General features: G+C 40.9%; 1 protein-coding gene across 1 annotated transcript in view; it reads right to left on the bottom strand.

Moving 5' to 3' along the window:
- The window catches only part of KIAA0586 (KIAA0586 ortholog), a 66,906-nt gene that overhangs the window by 15,894 nt on the left and 35,039 nt on the right, over window positions 1-15,973 (bottom strand). Inside the window, exons 28-29 of the mRNA XM_068192113.1 lie at window positions 12,545-12,681; window positions 8,865-8,952 (exon numbers count right to left, since the gene is read on the bottom strand). Coding sequence (XP_068048214.1) covers window positions 8,865-8,952; window positions 12,545-12,681 — 225 coding nt within the window. The remainder of the gene's footprint in view (window positions 1-8,864; window positions 8,953-12,544; window positions 12,682-15,973) is intronic.

Genomic DNA, 15,973 nt, shown 5'->3' with positions numbered 1-15,973 from the left:
TTAGCAGTGCCAAAAATTTACAAAACATTAAAAAAGAAAAAGAAAAAGAAGTTTATCGTCAGAGAATGACAGCTTCTGTCTGTTTTGTAGAAGAGGTCTGGGGGCAGACAGTCAGAATTTGTGAGTTATTCATCACTCACCTCATACACACTCATGTCCTGGGATTTCTCTCCTACTCACCCCCACACTAACAGCTGGCTCCTTCCAGCTTTTATGTAGTGCTTAAAAAAGCTGAGTTGAGAGCAATTTAAGAACAGGTAAAGCTGAAGGGAGTCCAGCTGCCTCTGCCCAGGGCTCAGCAAACCCAGCCAGCCCAGTGGGGAGAGCAGAAGCTGCTCCTTCTGTTGTGCTGCTCTCAGACTTGCACGAGCCACTGAATTATAAAAGGCAACATCTGCCTTCCCTACCAACCAGAAAAATGTAACCAACTCAGCACATGCTGAAGACATAAAGCCTGCATTTCTCCTATCACGGTGCTATATATGTTTCTCCAAGTTGAAATATGTGTTTGTAATACTCCTTGTCTTCACCTGCCACCAAACAGTATCCAGGCAATGTGCTGCCAGCACCCAAAAGCATCAAGACTTCCTGCTCTGATACTGATGCCTTTTATAAAAAAAAAGAAAAATGGGAGATAAGAGACCTACTTAAATGAATGTTAATCCAAGTAAGGATGGTCATCCTAGGAGATCGTGTGGTGTGTGTGCCAACTGAACTAACCCAGCCAGCAGCAGATCTGCCTGAGACCTGGGATGGTTCCTGACACAGCTCAGCTGGTCTGGATGCCTCAGGCTGTACACAGAGAGTGGCTGAGAAGTGGAAATGTATCTTATTCAGAAAATTGCCTTTGTAGGCTGTAATCTGTGTGAGAAGCTGCAGCATAATTCTGGATGCAGTAACTCCAATCAAATGCCCTGCTGGAAAAGGAATGCTCTTTCTCTGAACCATGGAATCACAAAATGGTTTGGGTTGGAAGGGACCTTTAAAGATCATCCAGTTCCAAACCTCTGCCATATGGACAGGAACACCTTCCACTACCCCAGGCTGCTCCAAGCCCCACACAACCTGGCCTTGGACACTTCCAGGGATCCAGGGGCAGCCACAGCTTCTGTGGCCAACCTGTGCCAGGGCCTCCTCACCCTCACAGCAAAAATATTATTCTTCACATCGAATCTAAACCTGACTCTTTTCAGTTTTAAACCATTGTCACTCTCTATCTATAAAAAGTCCATCTCCCTCCTTTTTATGACTCCTCTAAGGTACTGGAAGGCCACAGTGAGGTGTCCCTGGAGCCTTCTCCAGGCTGAACAATCCCAGTTCTCTCAGCCTGTCTCCACAGCAGAGGTGCTCCAGCCCTCTGGTCACATCTTGTTGCAGTGACACACTGAGGCACATCCTTTAGAACAACCAGGAATCCCAACTTACATTCTTTTACCATCACTGCTAACAAACAGGCATGTGAATTAGGCTAGTACAAGACCACAAAAATCAAATGCCTCTTCACAGCATTACGACAGCAGATGATTTGCAAAGGGACTTCAGACTCAATTATTTGCCTACAAATGAGCAACAGGTTCAGGAGAGACTGTTCAGATTCTTTTCCACGACCCACCACAACACACAGGCCACAGAACAGCTAAACATGCTTACTTTCTAGTTGCACATCAGTTCTTTCTTGTTAAACCATGGGCTCAGAGCTGTGGAACCACTAATTTGTGAGAAACTTCTCCCTCCAGAGAAGAACTAACTGGAAACAGCCCTGGGGCTGATGTAAGCATTAAGTACATGGGGAGTCTCTGTCCTTAGGTGGCTTGCCCAAGCCCATTAATTTTTTGTGTGTGTCCCCCATTTATATAAGCAATGTTTGCATGAAAGGGGAAAGCAGGTCAGCCTAGTCAGCCTGCCACCATCTGCTTTTATTCAGAGTTGCTCAAGATCAGTGCCAGTGGGATCAGTGCCCATTAAAGGGGTTTATTGTGTGTGTTTATTTTTTGCTCTTTACAATGAAGGCGACAGCAATTACTGTAAGTTTGTAAAAGTGCATACAAATCATATTCCTCAATACAAAGCTGCTTCAGTCAGACCCCAGTGTGTTTACAAATCCTAGATAGGCTGTGAGAAAAGCTGTCCTGGCACAACAACTTCCACAGACTGGGGAGGAGTGTGGTAGTGTCCAGGAGATCAGAGACTTGTATTCAATAGTTGTTATCAATTCCATCCCCTGCTTGCAATCCACAGCAACTCCAGCTGATTCACCACCACGAGAGTCTTCGACAAAAGAAAAAGCCTCACACTGGAGCTTCACCCCCAGACAGGCTGACAATAGATGGATTTATACAACTACAACTGGAACTGGTGAGACATCAAAGGTAGGCTGCCAAAGTGGAAATAGCAATTTAGAGCTTTCACCTAGCACATTCCAACTCCTAAGAGTGGATATGCAGCAGCAAGAGGTAGCCTTTCCTTTAAGGAGAATTCTGCCTAGGATATGCCAGGCCACTAAAGACACAAGCTACCAAAACTCCTGAAATGAAACAAAGTATCAAAAGCCCCCAAACAATTAAACAATTGTAAAAACCCCACCCTAACTGGCAAAAATATGGAGGAAAAAAAGGAAAATACACAGAATATCAGTGGTAGAACTGTGCTGCTTTGATTCCAGGTTGTCACAAGTGTTTGAGAAGTAAATCCAATTATGAATCTTTTTTAAAAAAAAAACAAATTCCAATTAATTTGGATGTGAAATCCTTTACGTTTTTATGATATACTTCAGAACAGAAGATCCTCTGAACCTTCTGGTGTCTGGGTGATGTGATGTAGGCAGCTCAGCACTAGGCACCACATGATATTTTGCGGTAAAAAGGATATAAAGTGATAGGAAAAGGGGAAATGTCCTTAAGCTGAAGGAGGGTAGATTTAACTTAGATACTGGGATAAAACTCTTTTTATGGGTGCTGAGGCCCTGGCACAGATTTCCCAGAGGAGCTGTGGCTGCCCCTGGATCCCTGGAATTGTCCAAGGCCAGGTTGGACACTGGGACTTGGAGCAGCCTGGGATGGTGGAAGGCGTCCCTGCCATGGCAGGGGTGGAACTGGGTAATCTTTAAGGTCCTTTCCAACCCAGACCTGTCTGTGATTCCACACTTCCACGAAAAAGTTCAAAATCCCAATGTACATTGGGTGCTCTGTGCAGCAGTGCCACAGGTTTTCAGCTTATCTGCATGAAAAAGGGACTGGACCCTCAACATTTTCACATTGCAGCCCCCATATATGACTGAAATACCACTTTAACTGAAGTTTAACTTGTGATCTGTACAACACACTTAGAGGGATGCCACAGGTCACTGGATTACATCACCTGGAATCCTTTAAAATCTAAGCCTGAAGAGGGAATCGGATGACATTTTGGAATATTTACTTTTGAGCTCCTGAAAATGTGAATAAAGACAAGCAAAAAATCTAAATATTTGACAGCCTCCATAGGAAGTAATGCTTTCAGGAGTGATCACGTCACTTTGAAGGAGTTTTTCTTTCCCTTTCTGCACAAAGAACCCCCATCTGGTGCTAGAATTTCACTGAAAATCCCTGCTGCTGTGTTCAGAGCAGAGGAGAGGCTTGGTACAGGAACACACCCTGAAATTCAGCAAAATAAATATATTTAAACACAAAGATCTTCTCAAAAGGGAGGCTTTTTTTTTCTTTTTACTGTATGAAAAGTGCAAAATGGTTCCCTCCAGAGATCACCCAAACACACACGCAGCAGGCTGGCATGGATGAGGGAGGTGTGAGGATACAGAAAGCTGTGCAGATTTGGTGATGGGTGTAAAGCACCAGGACACAGGCACCAAGGGAAGGTAAAAAGGGAAATTTCCTGCCGGTGCACATGGCAAAAGCCTCAGCCCAAGGTCACAGCAATGCCACTGCAGCAGGGAGAGCTGTGACACTTAAGGAGGGCTGCAGGAAGAGAAGAACAAACTCTCAGGTTCTTAGAAGTTGAAGGAAATTGCCAAGGGAAAGATTGGCAATACATGGTGTGGAACTGGCCTCCAGAGGAGAATCCCTTCTCCCTGAGCACAGCACTCGGCAGCAAACCCTCAGACTGCAGGGCAATATGACACTGCTTGGTACAGTTTTCTTCAAGTATGAACTGTGTTGTCTTGTTTTTTTAATTTCTCCATCTGACCACTTGTGTTTCAATTCATTGAGGCGCCTCAAAAAATCAAATTACATTCTAGGAATCCAAAAAACAAATAGAGTTGTGCTTCACCTGCTTGTAGTTACTATTCTTCACACCTTTAGGACAAGTGAGGGGAAAAAAATGACAACTGTATGAGACCAGAGATGCATTTCCCAGGAAGAGATCTTTTGGAAATGGCTACAAAGATATGCACAGCCCCATGAAATTCCAGCAATTCCTGCTGTTTGGTTCCTCATGACTCAAACCTGAAGCAGCAGAACATACCCACAGCAGGTCATCATCATCCACAGTGACAAATTTACACAAGATTTTGCCTTAAGCTATGAAAAATCCAACTTCTGGTTTAACATTTTGTCTGAAAAACAACTGAAGTAACACAGAGGGAAAAGAAGCAGCCACAGATATGACACTTGTTAATAGATAAATAATATTTACAAAAGCCAAGAAATTAAAAGCTCCTGTTCCAAATGTACCATAACACAGCTCAATATTTACTTAGAGGAATTCACAGTAGAAACTCTCAAGTGTGGCTACTGAGGATTTTATGGGGGATATTATTCAGAATGCACACTTTATTACTAACATGCATGCTTTCTACTGCATGGGCTATTGTGTAGCTCCTATGGACACGTGCAGAATAAACAAAACCTCCCTGAGAACTGGCATTCTAAACCACTTGGAGCACCTAAAAGCTGATGACTACTTATAGAAAAGCCAGAGCCTCTGTAGGAAATGCAGCCCTGCATTTCCTGACTTGCCCAAATGTAAAATACATTGACTGAGTGATGTCAGTGAGCCACCTCATAGCACAGAGAGTTAACTGGATAGGAAAACCAGAGGAAAAATAGATTAGAGACAACCCTGGAAGAGTTCAAGGCCAGGCTGGATGGGGCTTGGAGCAACCTGGTCTAGTGGAAGTGTCCCTGCCCATGGCAGGGGGTGGAACTAAATGATCTTTGAGGTCCTTCACAACCCCCACCATCCTGTGAGTCTGTGACAAGAATTCTGAAGAAGCCCTGAAAAAAACTTACATGAAACACTTGCCTGGAAAATGCCTTAATTATAGCCAAGTGATTTCATTCCTCCAATTTGCAAGATCTTCTCTCAGAAATCAGGCAAATTCAAGGAGCAATACAGGCTACACAAACTATTTCAGCCTCTCAGGTTGTGGTGGTTCTCCCTACTCTGTGGAAGAAGAGCTCTGCTTTGCTTCACTGGCTGATATTTCCAGGGTGCTGTGGAGAGTCTTTAGCAAAAGCCTTCAGTGAAATTCAGGCCAAAAAAAGAAACAGCAGGATATTAAAGGAGAAGTAAGCTTTCAGTAGAATAGTCACTGAGTTTGACCAAAACAGTTCCAGTTCTAAGAAAAAAAAGAAAGACCTTTAGCCTTATCCTAATCTTCTTCCTTCCTTGAAGCATCTGTTACAGATTTGCCTCACTCCACAATAGTTTTAAGAAAAAATAACCCAAAACCTAACTCAGAGCAATTCCTGGCTGAAGAAGAAAGACAAAGAAGTATTTAGTTATAGCCATATTTTTAGTATTACAGCTTTTAATACAGCCTAATGTCAATGTTAACACAGAAGCAGCCCATTTTCAATACTGAACAAGGACTATGGAATTTTTGGGTTTTTATACAGATTGTTTTAAGGGCCTCTTGTCATCTTATTCATTTATTGCACATATCATCTCCTCCCACAAGCAGTTGTGCAATCTCTCCGTGGCAACAAAGCCAGTTGCTTAGTGTCCCAATATTCCTTTCCCATGTATTTACACTGCCTGAACATAATTCACTAGCTGGAGATAAAAAAGGAATTACTATCATCAAGTTGTGCTCTCTAGGTCACATTTTGAGAGTCTATGCTATAGGAAAATAATTAAGTGAAGATACATCTACCTCTGAGCTGCTCATATTAAAGTTTAAAATTGCTCTGCACTCAAGCATTGCCACCTGTTCTTTCATTTCAGTTTTAAAAATTCTGAATCCCTTTAATGTAAGCCTGAAAATGCTTAAATCCTGGAAATATGAGCATTCACCAACCACAACAATTACTCTCCTATTAAATTCATGAAGATATATGAAAGAATGGTACAAAGATTAAAGGGTATTATAAAGCCAAAATATATATGCATGTATATTATGTACTACAACTCTGTGTTTTCCAACCACTGTCTCCACTGTGTCTAGAGAAGGCACACATTTCAATTAATAATACATCCAGGCTTGATTTTCAGTTGTAACTTTTCAGGAGACTTTACCCTTTCAGGCATGATATTGTAGCAGTCCTGAACTTCAACTTTCATTAGAAGCCATCAATCAACTTTCTTTCAGTAAAAACACATGTTCACTGCAGACCACAGAAATTTTTAAACAACAAAAGAAAGCTCTAATGTGTATATATGTTTATGGCCACCGAAAGATGAATCAAATCTTGTCACGTACTTATCAATTATATAAAAATGGCTTTTCAACATCCAGCTTGAAGTCCAAAACAATTTTCCTTTTCTCCCAACGCTGCGAATTCACACTTCATCTCAGGGCTCTGGATTTCCTAAAGTCTAATACCAACCCAACCACTTACCCTTTAAAACTCTGAGAAGGTACCTAAATGTTCCTGCCTCCAGAACGCTTCTCCATTTCCAGGCAAGCATTCCTTGTCCCTTGCTATCCCAGGCAAGACAACCATCTGACATGAAGCTTTTATAAACAAGGTGCTTTGAACTTACAGTAACAGATGTGCTTAATTTTAAAATGTTGTATTTACTTAAACCCACGTACACTTATCATGTTGCAAGCTTTCCTTTTTCTTTCAAATGCTTCTTATTAATTTTTACCCTCAACTTTTGGCCTGATTAAGGTCTCTGTGGTGAAGCTTAGAGAGAGAAGACATTCTGGTTAAAAGTGACAGACAGTTGTTTCCATTCTCTAATCCTTGAGATTTTTATTGGCTTATTAAATATGTATACTTCGAATGAGATTTCCATTATCCTGGTATATAAATCATCCTTTTTTTTTTCCCCTCTCAAAGAAAATTGACTACTGCCATCTCCTGGTCACACGTTTCCAGCTCACAGACACAGCTGGACGGTGCCCAAATTCCTTGTGTTACACTACAGATAAATGCAGAGGTAAAAACAGGTAAACACAGACCTGCACTAAGTTGTGCCACTTCAGCTGTGGAAGCTTTCCCACTAATTATCCATTGATAATTTTTACATTATTCATAACTTTCTTCATATGCAAACCACGGTTTTGAAATTAGGTTCCAAGTCCCAAGACCAATAACATTGGCCTGGGGCTTTTCTTACCACTTATAAATATTTGAAGCACAATAATTCCCTCAGAATTCGATGAAATGTTTTTTTAAAAATTAAATGGAAGAAGTTCAAAGAATTATTTTTAAAAGGGCTTGAAGGAAGAATTTCTCAGTGCTAGGGTGGAGCAATTATAATTGCATATATTGTAGACAGGCAGGTTTTTAGATTCTTGTTCATAAAATGTGAGATTAAAACTGCTGCACATCTCACTGTAGCACCTCCACAGACTTCTTATCTGCTAAAACAATTACCCATGGCAGTCATGTGCACAGTTTATGCTATTCCCACACTGACTTGAACTACAATAAACAAAAGATATTCTCTCCCTTTCTTTCATCATCCTGAACACCTTTACAAACACTGTTAAGCAACCTCCAAAAATAGCAGAGATAACACTTAGTGTCCTTCAGAACAGAAAATCTTTATCTGTTACACACCAGCTTGAAGCCCATCTCAAACCAGGCCATTTTAACATTGAAAATATCTTTTTTTATTCCACATTTGCATGATCTTAACTTCACATTATCACCCTAGGACACTTTCAGTTCTTCTGCAGCACTCCTGTGTTTTCTCAAGCATATGAGCCACTCCCTTTATCACAACATTATGAACATCTCCTTTGCTGAACAGCCCTCTAAAAAGCAATTAAGATTCAGTTAACTACAGAAAATGCACGTTGCAATGCTCTTGGCAAAACCAAATTTAAATAAATACTTAATTGCCAAGATTCTCATGACTTCCATACAGATACAGTTCATAGAATCATAGAATGCACTGGGTTGGAAAGGAACTCAAAGCTCATCCTGTTCCACCTCCTGCTATGGGCAGGGACACCTTCCACTACCCCAGGCTGCTCCAAACCCCACACAACCTGGCCTGGAACACTTCCAGGGATCCAGGGGCAGCCACAGCTTCTCTGGGCACCCTGTGCCAGGGCCTCCTCACCCTCATAGGGAAGAATTTCTTCCCAGTATTTCATCTGACCCTGCCCTCTGTCAGTGTGAAGCCACTGCCCACTGTCCTGCCACTCCTTCCCTTGTCCCAGGTCCCTCTCAAGATCTCTTGGAACCCATTTGAGCACTGGAAGGGACTCTAAGGTCTCCCTGGAGCCTTCTCTTCTCCTGGATGAATTTTCAATCCTTTCAGTGCACCCCAACAATGACATAACTGTGTACCCATACAGCCGTAACTTTGTGCACATGTATAACCTCTGTATAGAGAAATGTCTGGAAATGTAGCAATGAAAACCAAATTAAAAAAAAAAAATCAGCACTAATATGTCAGTATACAACAATACTTAGAAGTGATGTGCTTAAATGAGAGAACTCTGCATATTGACACTGATTTACCTTCTTGTTGCACCTCCTCAGATTTCCTTCTCACAAAGATACCTCGGGGTCTCACAGTCTGACCATGTGCAGCTCCTTGGCTTTCCTCCTAGGTATCATGCATTAAAATCACATTACAAATCTCACTTTTGTTGTGAAAGCACAGCAAAATTACATTCAGCTTCAAGAAACATCCAAAGAAGTTTTTAAAGGTTCATTAAACATGTGCACTTGTTCTCCCTACATCTGATTTCAAGAGAATTCAGCTCTCAATTAGCCTATTACAGCTATTCCCTCCAGACAAACATCCTGGGAGCAGCAGGAATGGATGGAAAAGTGCCATTTTAGACCTGAAGACACAGGAGACTTCCAATTTATACTCAAAGCATGTAGTGGAAAGAACATAAAATTTCCCTGGCTTTCTTCAATACCCAGGATATCTCCTTAGGTATTACCCTCCTGACTAGTAAGAGAAAGATGAAAGAGAAAAGAAATATAAAAATTTCAGCACACAGGTTGGAAAACCCAAACCAAATCTAAAATTTATTTCCTTGGCCATGTTTTTAGAACTGGCTGCTCCAAGCCCATTCCAGGCTGGTCGTGGACACTTCCAGGGATGGGGCAGCCACAGCTTCTGTGAGCACCCTGTGCCAGGGCCTCCCCACCCTCACAGGGAAGAATTCCTTCCTTATCTCTAATCTAACCCTGCCCTCTGGCAGTTTAAAATCACTTGTCCTATCACTATGTGTCTATCTGGAAGACTTAAGCTTTCTCTTAAAACAGCAAAATTTAAAACAGACAAGATGAGAAAGAGTTGAGATTATTTTCTGAGAGCGTGAAGGTCTCATGGACACTGACTGAAGGACACCAACATATTAAATGAATATTAAATGTCAGCAGCATAAGAGTTCTCATGGGTCCATCTGAAGTGTTTTGTTTTTTATTTTCTATTGGATTTGTAATACATCAAAATTCAGTTTAAACTGAACTAAGCTGCAAACAAAAGTAGAGAGATAAAACAGATTCATAACCTACAATTCTGCATTCCTAAAGATTAAAATAACATGTTTTTTGAAATACTAAAAAATGAAAGCTAATGAGAATACCAAAGTGACAATCCCACTTGAAAAATGCAGACTGTATAAAAACATCCATACTTACAAAGGAATATTATGGAAATATTTTGCAACCAAGTGATTTTCTAAGATTTTAACAATGCATTTGGGACTTGAAATTATTTAGATTTACCATCTCTGGAATGTGTAGCCACGCAAATATGACTTCAATGTTCCTGTCCCTCCCATGATCAAAATGATTTATTTAGAATAGGAAGAGCTCAGCTTCCTCCAAGTCATTCTCTTGCTTCTTAGAGCTAAGACCATGGGGGCAAAGTGGCCACAAATAACAGTCAATTCCTGTATTGTTGCACAAGAATGGACTGGAGGGGTCAAAGTAAAGAAGCATTTAGTCTGGCTTTCTGTCTAACAGTGGCTAAAAGCATATATAAATCTTAAAACAAACAAAAAAAAATCTAATGCCAGAAATGGAAGAGCAGCCAAGGAATTTGGGTAGATAAGAAAATTCCTGTATGACTTAAGCCATTTGTTTTGGACTGAGTGACCACACAGACTTCACTCTTCATGACTAAAAGGCATTTGCTCCTGCCCTGTGTGAAAACTCAGTGCTCTTTCTGCTGGTGAAAACCTGACTTACACACCAGTGCCAGAAATGGAGCAAACAAATCTGGCAGCTCCACATCCCTGCCAAACCTCCCTGACAGGAGGATCCTGCTCACCCAGGCTGCAGAAACCACCCAGGCTGTGCCACCACCTCCCATGGCCAAGGCCCAGCAGGACACCATCTGAAATCCTGCATTTTCTCAGGTCTCTCAGCAAACTTTGCTCCTAAATAGATTTGTCTTCTGCCTTTGTATGTGTGTGATACAGTTTGATTTCATTGAAGGCAAACACTGTCTGGAGATGAAGAACAAGATTTGAGAGTCAGTGACTAAGTTGTGAGGAAATCCTTCAAGAAATCTGCAGTGATTGCTCCCTTAAACATTGCACAGAATGAATGAATCATCCTGAAAAAGCCTCAGTAGCTCTCGCTCTCTTAGCTGGTGTAATGTTACCAAAAAATCTGTCTCCTGCAGGCAGGTGACAAGGCAGATCCAATGGCAGAGCTGAACACAGATGCCATCCTTAATTAAAGCAGGGAAAAGGTTCATCCTTGTCACAAGTGCTGTCACAACAAGCTTTCAAATCACCTGGTACAGGGGTTATTTTTTAATTTCAGAGAAGGATGTAAAGATCTAGTAGAGGATCTTACAGAATATGGCTTAACCACAGTGAACATCTCTCCTGGATGGGGCAATCACTTGTAAGTATGATCACTTCATAGAACAGATAGAAAGTTATCCTGTGAGAAAGTGATGTAGAGTTAAATCAGGAATAACCACACCGAGGAATAAAACAAACCCAACAAAACCACACGAAGTTCTGGGGTTTGGTTGGGTGGTTTGAATGGAGGGTGAGTTTTACATGCCAGCAGGCAAAAAAAAAACCACAAAAAAACCCCAAAAAAAAACCACACTAAGGGTTCAGATGCAAGAAAAAGTTTCTAAAGGTAAGATAATGCATAACTACCTACAGATAAAGGATAAGATCATAGACAACTATCTGTATATCTTCTGTGAAAGGCACATGTGTTACCTTCTCTGTCCCTATTACTTTTGGCTAGAATCCACTTTTGCCTGTGAACAGTAATTCCAAGAAAGTCTGTTGTGGTGAGCTCAAAGTGAAAGAGCTGTAACATTAAAAATCTTCTCTGAAGATGCAACACATCACTTCAGGTGACAAATTTAAGAACTGCTCAGACACCAATGGCACATCAAGGCTCAAAAATATAAAGCCAAAAGCAGTTTAATGCAAGACAATATAGATTATTTTTAATACAAATAATAAAAAAAAAAAAACCCACAAAAAACATCAGGGAAGGACAGAATTTATCCATGAATACAGCAGCCATGGTAAGTATACAATGCTTTCAAACACACTGTGAAGCCTCACATATTAGAGAGCAGTCTGCCACCTCAGTTTTAGCTTTTGCCACTTGTTATTTGCATTTGGTTAGCAAGTAAACCATCATCTCTAGGTAACAGCACATACTAATAAAGTAGCAAAAAATTAACTGTCTAGGCTTGAAGCAGAGATCAATAGGATGCTCCTCTAGCTCTCAGTGCATCATCCTCACTGCCTTTCCAACCCTGCCCCTGCTAGGACAAATGAAGCTCCTGGAATGCTGAGTGGGTTACAGCTCATGAGGCCACCTCTCTGTTGTCACTTCTCAGCCATACATCCAGGATCTCATCCTGCACTTGAAGGACTGTGCCCCTAAAACACGGGAATGCCCCAGTGAGTGTTCTATAGGACTGGATCCCGTGAGACCACTGAAGCTGTGAGGAAGTGCAGAAAAGCTAAAAAAGAAGGTCAGAGCTTTAAAGAAGGGATTTTGTAAGGATTTGTCACAAGAAACACAGCCACATTTACTGCACACATGCACTTCACTCTTCTCAGCTGAATGTGTCACTTTAATGCACCAGTTCTGGGATGTCAGGCAGGATAGTGAGACAGGAAAATTTATTTTCCCAGGTTTCAGTTTGCTCTTTCTAACTAGGCACAGGAAAAATCCTTTCAGCTCACCTGGGACAGATCCTCTGGGAGTGGTGTCATTCTGCAGCTTGGCTGGGCTGCTGGCAGGGCAGGATTTGAGCCTGGCTGTGACTCCAGTTCAGCCAAAAGCATTGGACTAGGACTTGCATCTGCATCTCCCAGAATTTCTGCTGAGAGAAAAAAATTCCTTCATGAGCTGGAGCCATAATCTCCTGGTCAACTCATGTGACAGAATGTGCAGCCTTTCAAACTTCCAACAGGGGGACATGCAATGTTAAAGAGAATGATTTCCTCCTTACATGGCTCATTGTATATCCCTTATATTGCTCTTGAGGGGATAAAAATGAAATAAGAAATACATGTCTGTGGAAATTGAAAAAATAAATCAGCTTTATCATCTGTAGATTTCTAACGTGGAAGCATTTGAGAAAGCTTCAGAGCTGTACAGTTCATCATACCATTATATGCTTAATGAGCTTTATCACCCTTACTGGAAAGAAATTGGAAAAGCTTCTTCTTTAAATGTTTTACTCCTGTATGAACTAAAATAAACCTATATATAGTCTCTTTTAAAGGGGCTATTTGCTCTCTAATCCAACATTTATCATGGTTTTGCAGCCTCCAAGTGTGTAAAACATCTTTATGAAAAATGTACTGACAGCTCATGAACTAACTTTAGCCTTCTGCTATCATACAGAGCCAAAGAATGAATTTTAAGCCTAATTAACTATAATCATTGCTTAATTAACTATAATTATTGTTCACTTTAAGACTGCATGTGCCACATTTCATTTGCATGTTGGCTTTTATATCCCTGACTTTTAGCATTGAAAACAAGGATTTATAAATGACTGATCATCAAGATGCTGTTATGTACCCACATGAGCAACACCTGCTCCATCCTACAAATGGACACTGTGTTCCCATAATACAAATAAAAACTGGTCACAAACCTGAAAACAACCCACAGACACACAATCCCCAAAATTCCTAGACTCTTCTGTGTGTGACTCATTCTGACAGAAGAAATGAGTATCCACTGCAAGGTTTCATGTGCAGAGATGCACACCCTGAAATATGTGAAGTCTGACACCCATGGTGTAACTATTATTGAGTATTTGCCCTGAAAATAATCACCAAATAAAATGATAGCCCTGCGTTGCAGCTGTTGTGGCTATCAGGAAATAGTTGACTTGCACTGAAGGACAGGCAATGACATCCCAGTGCAGAGAGAAAAAAGGTTTGGAAGGAAAGTGGAAACAATCACAGATCATTCCTTTCACCCTTCACCTGACCCTCCCTCCAAAACCAGATTGTTTTCTGTTCAGTGTTGACTTCAGTAACAAAAGGACTTAGAAACAAGGATTTCTGTTCCTCCTTGATATGAAAACAACTCTTGTCTTGAAAGCAGATCCAAGCTTTTATACAATGCTGTTTCCTTAGCAATGCAACAAATTACTGTGCTGTGTTCAGAGGTGGGGAGGGAGGGAAGCTAAATTAAAAATCATCAGAATGCAAAAGAACTCAGTCTGGGATTATAAAGATTATGTAAAAGCACAGGGCATTGCCGTATGGTAGGTAGTCCAGGGCACTTGCCTCCTTTCAAAAATATGCTGCAATAAAGACTAAAAACAACACTACAAGATTTAGAGATAAGCTTAAAAACCAGTAGAGAAATACACTGCTGGTGGATTATCATCACATGCAGGAGCTGGTTTGAAAAGTGCTAAGATATTTACAGGACAGCCAAAGGGCATCCTAAATTGAATTAAATACATTTTAAAAATTACTTTTAAAGATACAAGGAGATACAATCCTGTTGTGCCAGATACAGCCATGGACAGTCAGCAGGACAGACAGACACAGGGACAGGTTCTGCCATTAACAGGCATCGTCCAGCTCCATGGTCCTGAGCACCACTACAGACTTACAGAACCAGAGAAATCCCAGAATGGCTTGAGCTGGAAGGGACCTTAATCCTCATCCTGTTCCACCCCTCTGCCACGGGCAGGGACATCTTCCACTGTCCCAGGCTGCTGCAATCCCCATCCAGCCTGGCCTGGAACACTGCCAGGGATCCAGGGGCAGCCACAGCTTCTCTGTGCCAGGGCCTCCTCACCCTCACAGGGAAGAGTTTCTTCATCACATTTAATCTAAATCTCTCCTCTTGGGAAGAGTTTCTTCACCACATTTAATCTAAATATCTCCTCTTTAGTTAAAACCATTCCCCCTTGTCCTGCACTATCTGCAGATGATCTGATCACTGATTTATTGCTACATCAGTGTCCTTAGTGCTGACTGACCTCTACCAGCACAGAGTCAAACAAGTGACTTGGAGAAATCTCTTATCTCAGGAAACCTCACGCAACCAATTTCCAAACAACCTTCAACAAACTACTTTAAAGGAAGAGCTTGATAATATATAAAGTACCAGAATATATTTTCAAGGCTGACACTGCTGTAGTTGTCCAAAATGTCAGGTCACAGCTGGTTTAAAAGGTTACTCTCTGTGTGACCAACTCAAATGTTAATCACTCCAAAACCAAGCAAATATTTTATTTTCTCCAAGATTGTTTTTGCCATGTGTTATACACATTTAATTTCAATGCACTTCCTACTGGTCAAGGGTTAATAATGTGAGATAAGCTTTTCTTGTCGAATTCATAAATGTGAAAATTAAAAGGACAGAAAGACAGCTGTTTGATCACTTTAATTTACACAACATTTGATGAATCAGCGCAACCATGTTTGTGTTGCAACAGCTTAGTAATTATTTCAGTTTAGTTTAAAGATATTTAAAACCACAGTCAACAAAATAAAGACTTTCTACATGCTTGCAGCAGCTACATTAAACAATTATAGAAGCACATTTTCAGATAACAACGGAGAACCTGGGATAAAAAATAAGGAAAAGAAAGGATGGACCACTGCTTTCAGCACTTTCAACTGAAATAAAAAATTTCCCTGCTTTACCAACAGCAACTCCCTGCTTTGTACAAGAAGTTTCTGCCTCTGCTATCCATCTGGGAAAAAAATCAATTTCCACATCATCAGAGGAATATATGAAGCTAAAATATATTGTATGAGCCACTGCAGTACCACCACGATGGAGTGATAAAAGCAAAGAGGAGCAGCGCTCAGCAAGGGGACAGAGAGAAGCAGCTTGCAGCGCTGGTGCTAACACCTGTCCAATGGAAACTGCCTCCATCTGTTACTCAGAACCGAATTTGACTTAAAAGAATAAGATAGCCACTTCACAAGTTAACTTTTGTACAGGCAAGTGGGTATTTGCCATGATTTTTATTCCAATTGTAGGAAATTGCTAAGAAGAGTGAAAATGTTTGAATTAAGTCCAGCTCTTGAAAGAGGAACACTAATAATGTCATTGTAGGAATTGCCTGTAAATACTGGATTTTGAACGTATGCTCAGAAATTATTTCAGATTCTGTTATGGAAAAT

The sequence above is a fragment of the Anomalospiza imberbis genome, chromosome 6, assembly GCF_031753505.1.
Source record: "Anomalospiza imberbis isolate Cuckoo-Finch-1a 21T00152 chromosome 6, ASM3175350v1, whole genome shotgun sequence".
In the NCBI taxonomy this organism is placed as follows: Eukaryota; Metazoa; Chordata; class Aves; order Passeriformes; family Viduidae; genus Anomalospiza; species Anomalospiza imberbis.
This window is presented reverse-complemented; position numbering and strand designations above follow the sequence as displayed.